The following is a 21,248-nucleotide window of genomic DNA, read 5'->3' as shown; positions in this document are numbered from 1 at the left end:
AAAAACATCATTAAAATTCAAGCAATTTCCCGGATTAGAAGGACCCGTACAAACTGATTTATGAAAGTGAGCAGTTATCATCGGTATGTGCTCGAGTGTGCACGCCAGTCTGCATTGTTGACTGTGCGGGGCCACCATGTGACCAAACGTCCAAGAGAGGGATGAAGGAGGAGAAAAAAGGAATACATTTTTTCCTCTTTCTGCCAAATTTTTTTTTTTTAAAGCTCATTATCTCGCCGTGTCTGGCTGCATGGCTCGGAGCCAGAATATAATGATGAGGATAAACTCGCCAGGAACAACTAGTTTCAGTTGGAGGCCATCTCAGGGGAAGACGGGGGCGCCAAATGCCCCCCCACTCAACACACACACAACCCTTCAAACTCTTTTTACTTCTCCTGCCTTTATCCCCAACACGTTGGTGTTTGTGCCATGTCATGTGCTGATGGGGAGCTCGGCTGCGCGTTGCCCATCATTAAGGGGCTGCCGCCGCGGTTTCCTCCCACCCCTTCGTCTCCGTGCACTTGTTAAAATATCCTCTGTTCCAATTCTTTTTTTCTTTCCTGTCCCCTCACACTGGCTGCTGTCCCCACCCTGGCAAGCCCAGGTTATGGTTTAAACATGACTACCGTCCCTTTGAAGAGCAAGGGGCATCGTCGTTGCAGTCGAGAGGAAAGCGGCGCCTCGGACCAATTTAATCAACACGGAGAAAGTGAGCGCTCATGATGGCCCCACCCTGTCTCAATCGGAAAGGTATGTCGGTATTGCGTGGCGGGGGAGCTTAATTGCCAAGGTGAAGCGCCACCACCCCGTGCCTCTTTAATGTGTAATGATCCAGCCAAGAAGGAGCAGGAACGACAGGATCTCGAAGGGAGCGTATCAAAGGGCGGCCCACCTGTCATGGGCACACATACAGGTGCTGAGACCTCCATCATTATCCAAAGTACTTTAATCCCACCCAACGATGTATTTTAAACAGTGGGCGAAAGGTCCTAGCAGGTACCGGATCAGCTTCCTGTACGTTAATTTGGGGTCAGGGGTAAAGAGCAGAATGGTTCTGAAATAGACAATTGTTTTCCACGCTCGTGTCTTAAACTTGCCACACATCAAAGTATAGGGCTAAAATACACTGAACTAGACAAGCAAATTGACCTGTGGCTAAGCCCTGCCCTCAAACACGATGAGCCAATCACAGTTTGCATAGCAGACAACATACAATCGGACAAGCTTTGCTGGTATGTCCATTCAATTTCATTGCAGTTCGTCAGTTCTTGTTCATTTTTTTCAAGCCTTAAAATGTTTAGACAGTGTGCATAGGGTACATGCAAATCTGATACAATGTATCCTGAGAGGCTGGGCGATGGGGTATATTTTTTACCTGATTTAGCCACGTCTAAATCGAGACAAATGTCTGCTTTAGATAAGGCTATGCGTTAAACATAGCACCAACTCAACAAGGATAAAGGTAATAAGGACGTCTGCGTCTGTTCTAAGGTAAGTCAAAATAGTATTTAAGGCAACTTATTGTCAGTTTATTTATTATGTTAACATCTCTAACATGAGATTGAAGCTAGCTAACATTAGCTCTATGCTACATCATGTTTGTTTACTGGGAGTTCAGTGGCCTGTTGTGTGATAGTTTTTGTATGTTATTAATCACAAGTTATTGCTAGCTGTTGTCCAAGTGCTCTAGTCAAGATCAGATTTTGCCCCAAAAAATTGATCATTAAGCTCCGCAGTGTGAACCTAGCCTACAGTATACGTTGACTTTTGAAGCTTAGCTTCTCTAACTTAATAGTAAATAACTACGTGCACAAATGTTGGCAATGTTATGTTGAATGATTCTACATTAATACTGTAGCACCTAACTACCTTTTGGTGACTGGGATGATATGTAAACTTAGTGGGCCATAAAGCATCAATTGCCTCCTGCAAAACGTCTCCGATAGTTAGACTCGCCATAACACTCTTCAGACTGTTGAATGAGTTAAGGGGGAGTGGATTAGCCATAGGTTAATTAAAGCCGGCAACTGACTGTTGCACACCTATATTTCTCGACATACGAGTATCTAAAAAATATGTTTGTTTATTTGGGATTTATGTACTTTTATTTATTATTCAAATCATTAGTGTTTTCAAATGAATTCATTTTTTTAACACTAGAAGGCACTAAATAATACACATTGTGTCCCTTAAAAAAAGCCAATTTATTATTTGAGTTTTCCCAGAACAGTTCAAATAGACAAAGGTTTCTCAACTTGTTTTGAGCCAAAGCATTCTTATTTTGATGGAAAAATCTCAACGCTCACCAAAAAAATATAACCCTAGATTATCTTCTTGGAACTACTCAATTAAAAAAAAAAATGTTCCATTTAATATATTTTACCCTATTTACGGTTTACAAACCGCATTGGATTATAAGGCGCACTTTCGAATTTCTGGAAAATTTGGGCTTTTTATGTACGCCATATATTCTTTAAAAACAAAAGTTTTGATCCGTGATTTCCCTTTAAAAGTGGAACTCCTGAGATTCAAATTTACAAGAGGCATCCTGTGGTGAAACCCCACACACCACTGAGCAACAGTTCCGTCTCATTTGGACACATTGCTTGATGTGTGTCAGGCTAGAAACATAAATAATTAACCATGTTTTTTTAAAGAGGAAAGGGGTATGGAGGATGTGTTAAACCCTTCTCTGGAGACCTCTCTAGCAACCCCCCTTCTATTGGGTAATTAAATTAGGGGTTTCATCGCAGGGCATTTGCTCCCCCCACAGTCCCCGCAGCCGGCAGATTCAATTAGCAACGATGGGAATAGGATGATGACAATGTTAAGAGCAAATTATCAGTCACTTAATGGCCCAGTTGGGACTTGTACGCCACTGCCAGATGTCTGGACCTTTGCTCCAATCTAGGGAGGCCCTTTCCATTAAAATTGGCTTCAACGAGGTCCACGCATTATTGAGGACAGTTTAACGACTTGGGATCAGATGTGCCGGATTGAAAAGTCAGCTCGGCCAGCCCACAACATTTGCCGCCAGCCCCCACCGCCAAAAAACACTCGTTCCACACCGCCTCCCTCTTCACGTGGACACGATCCATCAATGTCACAGGGGTCTGAATACAGCACCCACCGGAGAAGCATTTCCAACAGGACAGTAATTATACAAGGGTCCCTCTGCTCAACAAGAAATCCCGAAATTCCTGGCCTCAGTGGAACTGGACTTCTGCAAAATGACTGACAATGTGGTACATTAACTGTTCTCTGTGCCGTTATTTCAATACTTTGTGAATTTTCAACATGCAATGTGGTCTCAGTTATGATTGTCTTAACAGTCCTTAAGCCCCTTTCTGCAAATGTCTGCCTGTGTGTCAAACGTTACGGTTCAAAGGTGGGGTAGGTAACTTTAAAATATTGTACTTGCTGACGCCATCTTCTGGCTGAAATGATCATTGCAGCTCTTTTTGTTTTGCGCTCCAATAAAATACCTTTTATATCTTTTTTGGGGTATGGGTTGGCATTGGACTGAATTTGAAAAAGTCCTTTCCGTACTTTCACTGTTTTCATCCTGTAATAAAAGGAAACCACGACCGCACGTGTGATATTGCTTTGCCCTACATTACATATGTGCAGATTTATTTCTATGCCAAAATTCTCTAAGCCACCATGTCAACAAAACGTCCTAGAACCACAAAAGCACCAAAAAGGCAGAGGAAAATGCTTTATATCGATCACAAAGTTTGACTTCTCAACAAGCTTAAGCAGAAGTCGGGAACCTATGGCTTTTTTCATAGGTACATCTAGCTCGGTGATAAAATATAACCCTGGATTATCTTCTTGGAACTACTCAAATTTTGGCAATTTACTTCATTTTACATTGGAGGTTGACAGATTATCGGGCTGGCCGATATTGGCAGCAATATTTGACGCACATCTGCATATGCATTTGTATTTATTGACTGGCGGATTAAATACAATTTAAAACAGGGTTGTCGAGGCTCAGATGCAGCCGAGCCAAGCTCTCCACTCTCTCCTGCTCCTTTTTCTCCTCAATCGCTACCCAGTCCGTGCTTTCTGATTAGATAAGCGACCGAGGGACATGGAGCAATTCCCGATATGGGACCCCGCTCATCGAATCCTCTCTGTTAGGGATCCAAGAGGCTGGACCCGCCGAGTGGGTTGCCCGTGTGCATCGTGGCTCTCGCAGCTAGGAGGATACATAGAGGACTGGGGCATGGGCCAGGTGTCTGCCAGGGTGATGGCCCGGAGAAGGCCGACAGAGTGGAGGGGTAGGGTGAGCGGGCGAAGTGCCTTAGCGGCGCGTGCTCCCATAACTGACCTGACCTGACTGGCCTATTAAATACATTTAAAACAGGGTTGTTGAGGCTCAGATTCAGCCGAGCCAAGCTCTTCCCCTCTCCTGCTCCTCTTTCTCCTCGAACGAAACTCACTCCTTGCCTTCTGATTGGATAAGCGGCTGAGGGCAGACATGCTAACTCGTCTCAACATGCCAGTAGATCAAAACAGTTGATAATATTAAGATTACGAGATTAAAAAGCATAGTTAACTTGTTTTAGGGAAGCACATTCAGATGAAGACTGATATATTAGGTCTTACCATAGCGTTAGTTTGTCAATCAAGCGTGTGTGTGTGTGTTTGTGATTGGAGATTGCATACAATAAAAGCTGTTACCATAACATTAGTTTGTCAATCTGGCTCTAAAATAATGGTGCCCACACTTTTCGATTAGCGACCTCTGTTGAAATTTTGATGCACTTTGTTTTAAGGAAGTTAAAGTAATGTTGGTTGTATTGATATTTTTATGTATGTATTGTTAAAAAAGATCAGAGATATTTAAGGTCCGTTTATGTACCTTTATAAAAGTTGCTGTTAAACGTAATTTTACTTTATGTTAGTTTTTGGTTTAAGTGAAAGATTATTCATGTTAGTTGGGTTAAAATTGTAATTTACTGCTGAGGTGCAATAAATATTAAAAGGTTCTATAACACAACAACCTGTCTGTTCCTCTCTTTGTTTTTTCAAAATAATGGAAATAGTTACCTTTTCTGGTAACTAGTTACTTTTACTATAGAGTAATTCAGTTACTAACTTTTTGCAAGAAGTAACGAGTAACTATGACTAATAATTTCTTTAAAGTAACATGCCCAACACTGGTCCTACTCAGAACTATCTTATAACCTGTGGAAGTCAGATTTTCCAATATGCAAGTTTGACCATTAAAACACTGCATCAATTTTCCACACAATGACAAGTTTCTCAAGGGACAAAACCCAACTGTGGAAACACACATGTACGCATGCACAAAAAAACACAAATAAAACAAACAGTATTTTGCGCATTTGAGTTCACAGAAGCGCTTTGGAATGAAACTATGCCTTGTAACTTTTCTCCCAAAGCGATGCTGTGTTTGTTTATGCCTGGCAATTATGCAGCCTGGCTGATTTAGCTTCAGCCTGACGTGCAGCGGGGGAGGGCTAAATGTTCTTCAGGGGCCTCATTAAGGGGAGGGGGAGGAAGATAAATATAATTAATATTTGAGCACCCTTGCTGGAGATTTAGCCGTTTGAATATGGGGAGGCGTGAAGCGTCCTTAAGGGAGAACTTGCAACACAAGCCAAGAAGAGTTTGTGTAAGTGAGTGCGGTTGTGTGTTGTTAGCGCCGAGGGCTCAACTCACCTTGACATGGATGCGTTGACAGTGAGCGCAGTTGGGTAGGGGTGTCTAAAACCCCCTGTTGTGATTGGATAAACAGGTTGACCTTGCCTAGGAAGAAAAAGAAGGAAGGTAAAGAAACAAGGTTGACAGACGAGAAGGTAGCGAGTGCCCTAATGTCGGCCTTTTTTATTCTCATTTGATCAGGAACAAAAATCTGGGGGATTGCGGGGCCCTGGATCAAAAGCGGGGTGGGAATAAACTCCCGACAATTTTGAACGGCGCGAATCTTGATAGGGGCGGCTAATTAAATTTCATAACCCTTTGCTAGGTGTGCCGCCCCTCGGTGCCCTCCCCAAGCTGGAACTAGGTGTTTTGTTGTGATGATTAAAGACGAAGTGCGGCTCCCTTTAATGGAGCCGTCAAGCTAATTGAGGTCTACACATCCAAAAGACAAACAATAATGAATGTAAATTTATACCGAAAATAAAGTGCAGCAAATCAAAGGGCGGCCTGGCGGCACTTGGGGCCTTTTCTCGCTATTTAGACGGTGGTGAGAAAACATTAAATTAACAGAGCTTAATTTGTAGCCTTTTGTCATATTAACAAGTGTTGACAAGAGTTACCAGGGAGATCCCAGTGCGGGATTGCGGGTAAAAGGAAGACAATCACCGTTCATTTACTGTAATTTGACCCTAAAGAGACATGCAAAGTAGTGTGCAGCGTTGAAAAATTATGTCTAAAAATGAACACACGTTAAAAGTCAGTAGGCCCTAAAGCTTGGATATCAGTTCAGATTCAGATATACTTTGTCATTCTAGTACACGTGTATACAGAACGAAATACATGAGGGGGAGTGGATTAGCCATAGGTTAATTAAAGCCGGCAACTGACTGTGCGGGTCGATACATCTGACCCGCACAGTTTCCTTGAATGTACAGATATAAATAAAATGTTGTATTGAGTTGGAGTTTTGAAGTACTAATAATATACTAAATAATTATGGCTATGTATAGTATTATACAATAGTGCAAAGAGTGCAAGGGTAGCAGCTAACCAGATGTGCAAGATGGCAGTCAGGTAAACAAGTCACTGTACAGTAACAATAACACTGTAGTACGATAGTGCAGAGGAGAACAGATGTGCAAAGGAGTGGCTAGGTATATAGAACTCAATAGTTCAATAGTTGTATAGTTGTCAGCAAGGTGGAGAAACCTTCCTCAACGTGACTGTAAAAATAGTTTTTATCAGACGCAAAATAAAACAATGTAATTTGTCACAAGATTTGGTTAAATAACTCCAGTTAGATAGTTTTCATTCTCTATCCCTCTCATTAATTTTCTGTTATGATCCCCCTTAGTAGGAAAACCTCTTGCGCCCCCACCAGGTGAGTGCCACTGCCCCCTAGTGTAGTGGAGGTGCAATTGCATCTAATTTTAGGACAGTTAAAAAAATGAAAAGAAATTCCAAGGTCAAACGCGCTTCGTTTGAGAGAGGCCTGCACCCCTAAGGGTAGGTTGAGGCATTTCCAAAAGGGGCCATCCAGAGACGACTAGCTTACACCACTAAAACCTAGCAAATGTGCATTTTATTTTTTTGGGGAGTTCTAAATGTTTGAATTCTCTTTCTCACTATTGTGTACAGTTGGGCATAATAATCGTGTGTAAAATTGAATCGTGAGGGGCTTTAAGCACATTTGTTGGGGGTATATACACTACCTACATCTGCCATATCGTTTGTTTCAGAATTTCATTGGCTTACCAACGTGTCAATCATTTGATTCTGTTACTACTGGCTAAAAAAAATTCAAAGCTAAAGGAGACTAGATCGGTAATATCAATACAGGCCCTTAAAGGCTAATGCGAGCTGTGGACCGTTAAAAAAGCATGATATTGGCTCAAATTTGTGTCAATCAAAAGGTCAGAGCCTAATAGCAATATTGGAATTTTTTTTACAAGTCTGTTCATTTTCAAACGGGAATTTTGAGGCAAAACGAACGGATTGTAACAAGGAACGTCCATCAATGCAGAAATGCGTTTAGGCGGATTGTTTATTTCTGTCGGCATTATCGTGTGTTCTGGAGTAAATGTTTTACCCAGTTGGATTCACTGGATGGTCCTGGATGTAATAACCGCATGTTTGCAAAGAATGATCTCATGAGACCTATTGATAAGCTTTGACGGCTTTCTAGTTTTCGGGTATCTTGTTTCGGACTGATGGTGATGTTTCTGTGATAGGTACATTTTTGAATGACCAGCATATCTTGGATCCCAGAAGTTTAAGCTTTCCAATGTATTTCAGTGAATGGGGACATCATCTTTTAATGTAAATAAATGTATGTCTTTCGTTTAATTTATTTTTGGCGTCATTTATAGTACAGTGACATCTCTATATAATGAATTAATTTTTTGCGTGGCTGAAAACCAATTAGTCCGTTCTTGGCCTCCCAAAAGCATCCAAGTTAACTCTAATAGACATAAAATCTTCTTCCTGATCAATTAAACACAAAGTAATTTAACATAAAAGTAAAATAATAAGATGATAATAAAATAATCATGGCAGAAAACGCATGTGCTAACTGGGACGAGCTGAAGCTGGCAAGCGGTCTCTAGTGGTAGCGTCTGGAAATTTTGATAATTCTTTTGTATGTCAGGCAAGATATCTCGAGTATCTCTTTCAAGAGAAGCCACTGCATGTGCCAAGTAACTAAATGTAATTCAGTAGGTGATTAGTTTATACTGTTTTAATATTGGACACCTTCAAAGGAGATTTTCACAGGATGCCAGTTTGTTATTTTGACTATTATTGTGCAGTTTGGATAGGAGGTAGAGATGGGAAGAATAATTCACACTCATAGTGTAAGAACTTGCTTCTCTCTAAATACGTCTATCCTTCTTGTTTGCAGTATTTTGTGACATTTTTACTGAAGAACTTTTCTTGCACCTTGTTTTGAAACAACAAAAATGACTTGTCAAGACAAGTCTCAACACTCCTAAATTACTCCGGGAGGAGATACATTTTACGCGGATTATTTATATTAATATGGGACAAAGGCTCTAGCGTTATTATTATTTCATAAATTTGATCAAATCATGAAACGTGACATAATGAAATAAAACGCTTTGAAGAAATTTAGCTTTTGTCTAGAGACCGGGTTTGGCAATTTTATTTCAATATATTTGGTGCGGCTCACTCAAAAAGAAAATGGAAAAAAATCTAGGTACAGTAACACCTCGGTTATCGCGGTTAATGGGGACCAAAACCACCCGCGATAAGTGAAAATCCGCGAAGTAGCGGCGCACCTTCAAAAAAAAAAAAAAAATTAAATTCTTTTTTAGACCCGGTTAATGGGGACCAAAACCACCCGCAAAAACTGAAAATCTGCGAAGTAGCAACACCCCTTCAAAAAAAATAAAAATAAATGAATTTAAAAAAAAAAAAAAAAAAAAAATTTATTATTATTTTTTAGACGCATTTAATGGGGAGCATTTTGTACGGGAGTCAGATTTGGGCACAACACCGGGGCGCGGTTTTAGTGCGGCTTCCACTTTACCGCCCCCCAACCCCACAGGTCCCCCCTACCCCTTTCCCCCGCGGCCGCCCGTCCGTCCGTCGGCCGGAGCCATCGAGGGCCGTGTAGCGCCATGTAGAGCCATCGCGGCCCGAGCGGGTGACTTTTTCATCCGCGTTAACAAGCGCATTTTGTAGAATACGATCGCGCTTTATTGTTTAAATAAACGCGTTATATAGACTATGATCGCCCAATTATTTTAATTAGCTCGCTTTATGGTTTCAATAAGCGTATTATATAGAATACGATCGCTTTTGTCGGAAGCGCAGCAGAATGCGCGTTCACGCGAGGGGGGAGGATTCTGTACGGGAGTCGGATTTGGGCACAACACCGGGAAACGAGAACGGCGCGCCGTGCTAGGGTCGTCAGCCGAGGGGGATTCCCGCAAAAAGTGAAAATCTGCAAAGTAGCGACGCCCCTTAAAAAAATAAATAAATAAATAAATTAAAAAAATTAACCATTACAGACCGCGAAGCTCTGAATCCGCGAACGTCAAACCGCGAAGTAGCGAGGTCCCACTGTATTTGGCTTTTATGGTTCTTTGGGTCAAAGAAAACTCCCAACCCCTGTGATAAACAACCAGACAGTGAAATCTTCACACATTTCATGCACAAACTACAAAGAATCGTAGTTAAAAAAGGATTTGCTTACTGTGGTACTAACCATCCTAAGGGATGGGGGATCTGGCCGACAGTGCCAGGTGACAGTGGGTAATAAGGAGAAATATCTGAAGGATGTGGAGGCCTTGGAATTCCTGCAGCAAAAGTAGATGATATAAGCAAGGAGAGGAGGTGGACAAGATTAAGAATCCAATCTTTTGTCAGAATTCAAAATGTCGCACACATCACAGGAAGAAGAAGCAAACGGAGGCAGCCTTGTTGATAGTGTCACAAAGAATAAAAAAAAAAAGCTAGGAAGAAAGAACGGGAAAAAACAACACTTCCTGATCAAAGACCTAAACAGGCAAGAGTCTAACAATGTGTTTGGAGGGGGCAGAAAGGGAGAGAGGTGACAAAAAGGAAGGGAATTAAATAAAAAAAATAAAACAATGACATAATTTTTTTGTGACATTTGTCAGTCAGAAAAATTATTGATCCAAATTGGCGGGGGATTAGAGGTTAAGAAATTTTAACAATATCATTAGGATGTTCCACTTGTTCAGAGGGAGGTTGCCGCCTCGTTTCCTGTCACCGACATCATTCTATTTGCATGACAAAAGCTATTGGAAAAATGCAGCTGTTAAACTTGGTTAGCGGAGCAAATTAAATTAATTGGTGACAACTAATATCACAGCTTGGTGTCAGTAATGTTGAAAAATATACTTCTTTTGGGAGCAAGCTCCTTTGATTCAGGTACATCAATCAAATTGTACGCCTTGAACGGAAGTAATGTTTTTTCTGACTGTACGGGGATGAATTACAATAAGTTGGATCAAAGTACAATGGTAATGCAAACAAAAAATCATACCGTAGATCATATGAGTAGTGACTGTACAAAGTATGAAGATCCACTGCATAATATTTTGGTGGAAGACTGCAGGTAACATTCGTTCAACCCTTTTATTGCAGTAAAACTCTCAAATACATGGTTGCATGGTGAATGCTGAACTATACTACAGTTTATTTTGATTTTGATAACTGCCCCCTCAAAGGAGATTGCACAGGATGCCAGTTTGTTACTTTAACTGTAATATCTCACTGTTGTTTGTAAATTTGATTACTATGCACATAGATTTATTATTTGTTTTTCAAATTGGACACCTGCAACTAATCTTGCATAAGATACATGTTCATCATTTTGACTATTCTACTTCGCTGTTTTTAAATTTTTGACTTTTGTGCACATCAATGTTCCTATGGCCAGAAATTTTGATGTCCACACCCTTCAGGGCAGATCTGCTTTTAGTAACCTAGGTGAATAAAATTAAAAAGAGAAGGTTCAGGGGAAGGCTTTTAAAAACAGATAAGGGTTTCTTGTCCATTTTTGTCGTTCTCCTTACAAGTTAAAAATTAATAGTCTTTGCTCCTTATTTTGAGTGTCTACTTAACTTTGAACTTATCACACTATAACAAATATTTCAACTTCCAAATACAGTTGTACATTGTTTTACGATCAAACGATCTTATCAATGTTACGGTAATAGTTCACATGCAAATAAAATCTTCCTTGTTATACAATCAGTTTTCCAGTATCCGAAGTCAGTGACGTCACCACTAAAAGTTCGCGTAGGTACGCACCAGCAGATTCCTGCTTGGTTTATCAACTAGGCGAGACCATTGCAACCCCCTGTATTCAATAGCCAAATGGTTTAGCCGGTAATTCATTGGTTGCAGCCATGAGGGCTCAGTTCATTTTCGTTATTGCGCATTGTTTATAGCTATAGTTATAGTACAGTATTTGATTTCCGGCCATGCAAAAAGGAGAGAAAATGAGAGCCAAGGCTGCAATTATGATGCATAAGAAGCAAAATATTATCGCAACATTGGACAGTGGGTTAAAGTTGCAGATTTGGCGAGGGAATACTGGAGAAGCATGTCCACAATCTCCACCATCTTAAGACAAAAAGAGACCCTTAAGTCTGCAACAGTGGTGATGGTTATCATCGTTTTATTGAGCCGAAAGATGGCAATACATTAAGATATGGAAAAGCTTCTTATGAATTAGATACAAGAAAAAGAGCTTGCAGCATCAGCTGCACTCCAAGGATGACAATAAACCAGAGGAGGAAACGTTCGTCTACTGGGAAAATTTGCAGGCTTTTATAAGAAAAAGACATCCAAATAAAGCCAAAAGCGGATGGTCAAATGATATATTCGACAAAAATGGTCTGAAACATTTTAAACACATTCTGCGATCTGGACAGAAATAAAATTCACTAGAGCGTTAATTTATGCGTCCAGCAACCAAACTGGCACAGTGTGTGGAAAAGTGTGCCTCGTGAATGACATTTAACTGACTTTTTACATTTGATCAGTTTCATCCGATTGTTGTTGTTTTTGTGAACTGTTCTTGGCTAACACAGTAAAGTCTCGTAATCTTTTGCATTTCTCTAGCCTTATTTCTTGTTTTATTTACACTATGTAGTATATTTTTGAACAGTGACTGAACATTAGTGTACCTACAGGGCAGTTACAGTTTAATGAGGGTTTGGATGCATTTCACGATCTTGGGAACGGATGAATCCCGTTTCAATTCTTTTCAAAGTTAAAATGTGTTCCGATTTACAACCGTTTCATTATACAACGTCACTACCAGAACCAATTGAATTCGTAAAGTGTATTAATGATCTTATGATAAAGTCTGATTGGAATTATAAAAACTATTTTTTACACTTATGTTTGCAGGTACATAGCTTTCCAAAACTCCTGTTGGGAAAGTAGAACTTTTGAATTATTAGATGGTCTATTATTCTTTTGTTCTACATCATTGTCCGAATAGATGAACATATATATATATATATATATATATATATATATATATATATATATTAGCTTAGAAATAACTTGCCAACTCATAAAGCACTTTGGGTAAATTCCTTTATCCAGCCAACATATTTAAAATGGCACTGTCAGTTAATGCATCTTAAACCCAAAGTGAAAAAAAGCATTTTGGAAAAGCACAAAGGAGCACACTAGATCTAATGTGCCTCGTTATTTAATTGAACACTGATTACCGATTTGGCTGCTCCATTACGCACTGCATTAAACAGGAGCTGGTGCATTATTTGCCCTCTTATAAGGGTTGTTGTAACAAGGCAACATCATTACCCAAATGAGTGGTTAGAAACCAATGAAATAATAGATAGCACAGGAAAATAAATAGCAATGAAGAGACAGGTAGCCCATAAAATAAATAATGCAACATGCCATGCTCTAATGAAGGCCTTAAAATGGAATCCTAAAAGACCTTATTTTTCTCTTTCATTTAGGCACAGCCTCACGTTATTCCACCGACCGGTCACGGTTAGCCCGCTTTAGCATTTAGCTAGGCTGCCGTGATCATCGGGTATGTTTACAGCTTGGTTTAGGTTTATTCTCGCATCCGTTTTGGTTGAGGTTTACCGGGTTGACTGGCTGCCTACTGTTTTTCAGTCGTCCGGCCTCCCATTTCTCCGCTGATCGATCCCAGTCATCCCTCTTTAGCAGCCACGCCTGCTGTGACCCGGTAGGGTTACCCCCGGTCGGCTGTGTGTATTATTTGTTGCCAATTCGCACCTATTTAGACTGCAACACATCGCCAGGCATTCTCCACAAAACTACTAAAACCTCGCTTAAAACACTCGTAACCTATTCAACTAATTAAAATAAAATATATATAGTGACTGACTTGCGAGGGTGCTGGTGTTATTCTGATGACATCGCAGCTCAGAAGGCCGAAGACAAACGGGCTGTTTTTAAATACATTATCTTGGAACATTATTGGAATAAACTGATTCGAGAAATAGAGAAATAGATAGATTACATATAGATACAGAGATATTATGCAAAAAACATGTACATGTTTTAGAATGTGGGTATCCTTTAATGGGTGTAATCCATAACCACAGATTATTTCAGACTAAATCTGTTTATGGACGTAACGCTTCCGATGACAAAAAAGTTTGTTTCAAGTCTCGTAACTAGCATTCAAAAGTATTTGTTGCCTAATTTAACTTGGCCGACACTTGCCTGTTTTGGGGTCCACGTCTGTCTGTAGGTGTGGTGGAGGGTTCCCCGGTGTGAAGTGCTCATTGCTGTAGGTGATAAGCGGTGTGAGAGGGTGCACGTGGTGAGGGTGCTGAACCACTGGAACCTTATTCGACTGCAAAAGAGAAAGACAAGAAAGAAGAGAGGCTTAATATCAGAAAGAAAACAAAAAAAGAGTATATCGTATTACGGGTCTCCAGGAAGCGTCAAACCGCAGGGCCTCAGTGAAAACAATGCGGTTTGTAATTAAAAACACTTCTGCGGTGTCACTTTGGAATTTAGTGTCTACGAGGCCCTGGGGGCTTGCCACTCCTCATTTGTGGGGGGCGATGTTTGACCAAGCACTTTAAACCACAGCTTTGGCACAAGTCATCGATTTTGTGCAAACCACAGAAAACCGAGGCGGTGCATGTAAATCCACAGTCATTAGCGGCGTCGGTCAAGACGCCACAGTTCCCTTAGTCTTTCTCGCTCCCCTTTTTAGCCTGATCCTCGAGGGGTTGTAGGATTGAATCCTACTAAATGGGTTGGGAGCTGAAAATCCATTTCTGCATTTTTGCCAAATTACTTGGAGCTATGTAATCTTCCCTTTGTGCTCCTAAGTGGCACGGTCTACCCTCTCCCTTTTTTTTTTTTCAATTACCCCAAGATTACAGTAAAGCTGCCAAGGGGTACCTGTTCCAGGACTTGGACAACCGTACCCCCAGACACCAGATAACCAGATTAGAAGCTCTGCTGTAGATTAGCCCGATGGCTTTAGTCCCTTTACCCAAACATCCATATCCCGCCCTCAGCTGCCAAAGAAGCTGCACTAATCAGGCTTATCATAACATGGATGATATGTTCAAGGGGGACAGGGCTTGTGTTAGCGGTTAAGGGGAGGTAATGGGGTGGATAAGCTTCAGTGTGTTGTTTCGTGTAGGCCATCCCACAACCTCATTAGTTTCAAATCTATGCATAATATAGCAGTGGGATAGTGCTGACTTTGAAAAGCAATAATGGGACTGGGAGGACAATAAAATACAGTAATCCCTGTTTTTTTGTGGCAGTTGCATTCCAAAAATCTCGTCTCGTGAAGAAGAAACCTGATGGTTCATTAAAACGAAAGAACTAACCCAATTTAAAGGCTCAATCATTTGTTTAACATAGGGATGGGCATCTATTTGGAGTCAGGGGTTGCATTTGGTTCAAAACTTGAGGCCAAGAGGCCAATCCTGGAGACTTAATTCTTTTTATTGATGAATAAATATAAATACAGACATCCATATGTTACATTCCATTGTATTGTCTTTGGAATATATGAGTTACATCAAATTGTTTTTTTTAAAAAATTCACATTTAAAGCAAAATTATGTTATTAGGTCCTTGTTTCAGGCACTAAATTTGCTATTTAGTTTTGAAATATTACCAGAGTTTTATTTCCTTAGTATTTCTGCATTAGTATTTTTGTAGTATTTCCATAGAAGTGTTTTGTAATATTTTCATAGTTGAATTGTTGTAGTATATCTGTAATTTTGTTGTCGTATTACTGCAGTTGTATTTTGGTAGTATTTGTGTCGCAATCTTTTTGTAGAAGTATTTTTTTTTATTATAGTATTACCGTTATCATATTTTTGTAGTATTTATGTAGAAGTATTTTTGAAGTATCTCCATAGTAATATTTCTGTTGTGTTTTTGTAGTATTTCCATTGTAGTGTTTTATATATGTATTTTTATAATGTTAATAAAATAATTGTGTAGTATTTTGTTGTGATATTTCTGTCATAATATTTTCAGTATTTATAAAGTATTTTTTTTTCTTTTTAGAATGAAATCCAAATAATATGGTAGTTCACTGTTTTTAAGCATTAAATTTGACATTCGGTTTTGTAGTAATGTTATTTTTGTATTAGGTGTGAAGTAATATTTTTGTTGGAGACACACAAAGGGACAATAGGGACAGAGTTGGCACAGAAATATTTTTTATTAGTAATACTTTGTTTACTATTATATTTCTTGTCATGATATTATGACCATTTTCATTCGCCAAACCGGATGAAAAAACCTAAAAGGCCACATGCGGCCCGCAGGCCATGGTTTGCCAACCCCTGGTTTGCCAAATAAAGGTACAGTAACTCATGTACGTTTTTTTTTTAAACAAACTTCTCTACTATGAAATTATTATTTCAAACATTTATCTGCTTTATTGCACTACTGTATTGATTAAGGACACAATCCACTTCAGGTATTTTGATTATAAGATAATAAGATAAGATAATCCTTTAATCGTCCCAAAATGGGGACATTTATTTTGTTACCACAGTAAGCCAAAGAATAATGAATAACAGCTAAGAATATCAGCAGTGTAAACAAGTATTTAGAAATATAAAAAATAAAGAATCTATGTGAAAGAAAAAATGTAGAATGATAAGAACATTCCAAACAACATTAAAGGTACTATTCTTAATAAATTCCCCTCTCCCCCTACGATTTTGTACTTACACAAGCCGCACCTGTATATAGGCCGCATACGCCCACACTAAAAAAATGTAACACAAACACAAAATTAACCCAGACCCGACTTTAAGTCCCGCGATTGTAACTGAATAGCCTTTATTAAAGTAAACAGCCCAAAAATCACAGCCGGCAAAATGAATGGAAAATTATACTGGTACTTAATGTTTGATGCAGACCAGCAGAGCCTGGGTCCTGTTGAAAGTAATCCAAAGAAAAAGTGTGTATTTCCAAAGGTAAGGGTGGGAAAAGTATATATCCACTATTGTCCGCCGTGTCCAAAAACACTCCCCCTTACCGGTCCCCACTTCCCGTCAGCCCGCGTTTGTTACGCCCCTTCTTTTAAATTCGCCCGTCCAAAACATATCGGAATAAGTGTCCAAAATAAATACAAATAAAAATATTATATATATACGACAGCCATATCCCCTATTGGGAGGTGGCTAGTCATTTCTGACTTTTTTACATAACAAAAATATACAGTTGCAAATACATATAATACATGGTTACACATATTAACCAAGAAAGACGGTACACCGAGAAAGTTTTCAAAGCTTTAATAATAATAATATAACTTTCATCCGGGCAGTTAATGGTAGCAACACGCTAGCAACACAGTAAACAGGTCGGTTAAAAAAACATACCGTACTTGTAAAAATCACGGTAAACCGTCCTCATCTTCCTCCTTAGAACTGAAGCCATCAAAGTCGTCTTCCTTAGTGTCGGAAAGCAACTTTGTCATATAGACGTCGTCCCACGCTCCCATCCACTCCTGATTCTGTGCCCTCCTCTCCGTGACGCAGCAGAGCGGCTTTTTGGAACCCGTTGGTGATGGTGGATTTTTTTATGCTGCCCCACGCTGTCAGGATCCACTGGCAGACTTGTGAAAAAGTTGCCTTTCGCATGCGGCCAGTTTTAGTGAAAGATTTCTCGCCGCTAGACAAGCCAAGAAGTTGCAGTCTTCCTCTGCGCATATATTCCACCGTTCTAAAACGTTCCCTTTTGTACTCGAGCGCCGCTGGCGGCCGTTAGAAAAATTACATAAATTGGCCGGATCACTGAATAAGCCACAGGGTTGAAAGTTTAATTAATTAGTTTTTATTTTTCTTCATTTAATGCGTGGTCCGTCTAATTAGACTGCTGAAAACATGGCAAGAATTTCAAGCATTTTCGCGCACTTAACCCAAAATTCAAGCATTTTCCTGACCTCAAAAACACAACTTTAAAATTCAAGCATTTTCCCAGATATCAGGCACCCGTGCGAACTCTTTAAAGTACATTGGTTACAGAATTGCGGAAGCTAGCCGGTGATATGCATAGTGTTGTTGCTAGGGAGGTATTCCCTATTGCCATGGTCCCAATGAAAGATTAATGAACCCCCGCAGAACTCCAGGGAGGGAATAGAGACTCCTGGGACTCATTCACAGCCCTGAGCTGAAAAGGCTGTGGAAGAGAGGGGCTGAGAAGAGCAGGCAGGGTTTGGTGGAATAGGGGAGTAGAAGGGGTGGGCATATATAGATAGAAGGCATGGGGGTTTGAGCAGGAGCGGAATTCGTAAGAAAGAGACACAAACCAAGCCGCTCATGATCTGATCTGCACATCCAGAATTGACAGATGATGGAGAAGGGGGAAAAATAGGATGATGACAGCTGCTGCATGCAACTGACGAGTTCTGTCGCTCTTTGTCTCTTTAACCCCCCATCCACACCCTGTCCTAGCCTCTTCTCTCACCTCCTAACCTCCTCCTCACAAATCCCTGCTCCTCCCTCGGGTAATAATGTGAAAGAATGTTGTTGATTCTTCATCTGCGTACAGAAAATCTTTACTGCCCATTTCAAGGAGGTCTTTTGTCCATAGGCCTGAACCACTTCAAAATGGACAAGTCCGAACTAAATATAGGGGTAAAGGGCAAAAATCCAATGAATTTACTTCAAAAACTATTCTGTAACTGTAGACAAAATAATTTGGGCTGAGGTAATGGTTGAGATTAACAGTTAAATAAATATATATTGTAAATTCTGATCTACAGAGATTAAGAATCTCAACTTTGTATTTGTACAAGCAGCACTGGATTTTAAACTTCATGCTTTAAAACCCCTTGTGTATTATTTAGTGGTACAAAAATAACTTTATTTTGTAGAAGTTATCTTATATGACCAGCTCGGTGGCCTTAGGGGTATGGCGCCCGCCCCGAGACTGGGAGGTTGTGGTTGAAGCCTCGGCCGAGTCATACCTAAGACTTACAACATTGGTACTCATTGCCTCCCTGCTTGGCGTTCGGCATTAGGGGGTTTGGTTACCTAATGACTCCCCATGCGAGGGGGCTGGGAATCCCCTTCTATGTATCAATCTCCCAGAAAGAGTCAGGAATATGTTCTTGACTCTAGCCACCTCCCACTAGGGGGATATGGCTCCGGTATATATATATATATATATATATATATCCTGTATATATCCTTCCCCCCCCCCCTCTCTCTCTCTCTCTCTCTCTCTCTCTCTCTCTCTCTCTATATATATCTCATATATCTCATATATCTCATATATCTCATATATCTCATATATGTATAATACTAAATACTAAATGGATATACATGAACTATCATATATATATATATATATATATATATATATATATATATATATATATATCATAGGTCGAGAAATTTGTAGTTCTTTTACATAATGGAATCCCTACCTAAAGGTCGCCGCCCAGTTTTTCTGGCAATCTTGCTGCACCGCTGTGCCCTGTGGCACTGGTCTTTGTTCGTATAAGACAACAGTGGTCAAATATTACACAATGGGGCTTTAAACGGCCATACAAATGAACTTGTAACATTTACATTACATTGAGAAAAATCGGCAGGGAAATGTCTAGTACAGAAAAGTAACACAATGTGCTGCAATTAAGACACCAGTTTGCAGACTATGTCTCCAGTTGTCAATCTAAATCAACTAGCAGTCAATATATAATAATTTGGCATGAACATATACGCAGGAGTGCCACAGAAATCCATCCATCCATCCATTATCTGAACCGCTTGGGAACCTTTTAACCAGTAGTGTCGGATGATTGAATATTTTAGCGTGGCGGCAAGTACTGAATTATTGGGTAAGTTTTTGCTATCAGGATGAAAACTGATGTGATATTAGGCTGTGTTCACTCCGATAACTGTCAGACTGATAAAAATTGTATAACCCTCCTTTAGTTAGTAACTACTGTCAGCATGCAAAATCTGTTTACTATTTAGCAGTAGCAATACTCGTTATCACTTTGTCATGTGTGCAAAGGATGGGAGATCCTAATATCAGTTGCATGGCTCAGCATGTGTACAGGCTAGGGCTGAACAAATAACCAAAATCAAATCGATATCGCGATTTGACGTATTGCTATAGTATAACTGCGAAAGTTATTTTAAAGGATGTATAGTTCCAGTTTGTTATTTGAGTGATTAAGTGTTTGGCCAACATGAATTGTCAAGTTTTGTGGTTAAACAGCGCCAGCCAATCAGAACCAGTTTTTAATGGCACTAGCCAATAAAGGCGAGGCAAAGATTGCAAGACGTGTGTGCACGACTTCGATAGACCGGTGTAAGCGCTCAGTTAAGCAGGCAGGTGCACAAGTGGTCACAAAAAGGAATGCGACAGCTCGCAGCTTTGACAGATCTTTACATTAAAAATTAATTTATTTGGACTCTGAGTGAAGTCAGATGAGCGCAAATAAAAGCTGATCAGCAGCGGGTGCTCCATGGATTTTTATTGTGTCCTAGAATCGGCTAAGGCGGCATCAGAAGGGAAAGCTAACAGCTAGGCTAACAACTTTTAAGCCACCACTGCTCGAGCATGGCTAGTCACCAACGCTAGATCCATGAAACGGACGACTTGGGAGTTTTTACTCATGGAAAATTTGTGACTCTTGTATTTTAATCATCGCAAAGACCTTGAAGAAGTCGCAATTACCAGATGCTAGCATTTAGCTACCCAGCCGCTCTCTAAATAGCGTTCCTACACTGAAAACAGTATCCCTCCAATATATTCTACTACAATTTGTTTTTTATTTGTAGAGCTATAATTATTATTATTGTTATTTTGTTACAGTTATATACTTTCAGTCTCTAAGGACGTCATCTCAAGATATATTTGCAGGTCACTATATTTCCCCCCAAATACCAAACTATCAGCAACATTATGCTTATATTAACTTGAAACAAAGACTACAGGCCTTTATCGGGCCTGGCAGTATCGCTCTTAAAGTTGAATTTAAAAAAAAGACAAAAAAAATCACATTTAGGGAATTTATAAAGTATGAGTATATAAAACGAAGTTAAATCCAATTTCCAAAGATATGTGAGTGTTAAATTAGGAGTTACAATTGAGCAGTACAAGAATGTGGTGCAAAAAGCATAATTGCCCTAAACAGAAGGCAAGAGAGGGGGCAAGATAAGTTGGGCTGCATCTGAGCCGATATAACCCAGTTTTAAAGGGACAGTGTGTATATTTAGTGCCTCCTAGTAGTAAAAAAAACTTTGAACCAGTTAAAAAAAAAAAAGAATTTGAATACTAGGCGAAGAAAACATTAACTATCATTCTAACTATCTACCCTGGTCATATCCCTTGAGAGGGGTGACCGACAGCAAGACAAACATGTGCACAAAAACAAAGAAAAAAAAAGAGGAAAAAGTAGCAACAGACACAAAAAAATTGACCATGGCTAGCCCAAACACCCAAACAAATTAAGCACCAAAAAGGTTAAGCACCTCGGCACCCACGTTGGTCATGCTTTCTTCCCTTCAGATGAAACGGGACACAAGTAAGCAGCCATGTTACTCAGG

The 21,248-nt window shown here is 39.9% G+C and overlaps 1 protein-coding gene across 18 annotated transcripts in view; it reads right to left on the bottom strand.

Moving 5' to 3' along the window:
- The window catches only part of tcf7l2 (transcription factor 7 like 2), a 163,662-nt gene that overhangs the window by 27,689 nt on the left and 114,725 nt on the right, over positions 1-21,248 (bottom strand). For 16 of the 18 annotated variants that reach the window (XM_088323944.1, XM_088323945.1, XM_088323952.1 and 13 more), the window contains 3 exons: positions 13,909-14,041; positions 9,893-9,995; positions 5,695-5,781 (listed from right to left, as the gene is read on the bottom strand). In XM_088323944.1, coding sequence (XP_088180070.1) covers positions 5,695-5,781; positions 9,893-9,995; positions 13,909-14,041 — 323 coding nt within the window. The remainder of the gene's footprint in view (positions 1-5,694; positions 5,782-9,892; positions 9,996-13,908; positions 14,042-21,248) is intronic. The other 2 variants (XM_088323946.1, XM_088323950.1) reach the window with 1 other exon arrangement.

The sequence above is a fragment of the Urocampus carinirostris genome, chromosome 19, assembly GCF_059441175.1.
Source record: "Urocampus carinirostris isolate Australia breed hairy pipefish chromosome 19, RoL_Ucar_1.0, whole genome shotgun sequence".
NCBI classification, from domain to species: domain Eukaryota; kingdom Metazoa; phylum Chordata; class Actinopteri; order Syngnathiformes; family Syngnathidae; genus Urocampus; species Urocampus carinirostris.
Note: the sequence above shows the minus strand (reverse complement) of the source record. Positions and strands in the feature narration are given on the sequence as shown.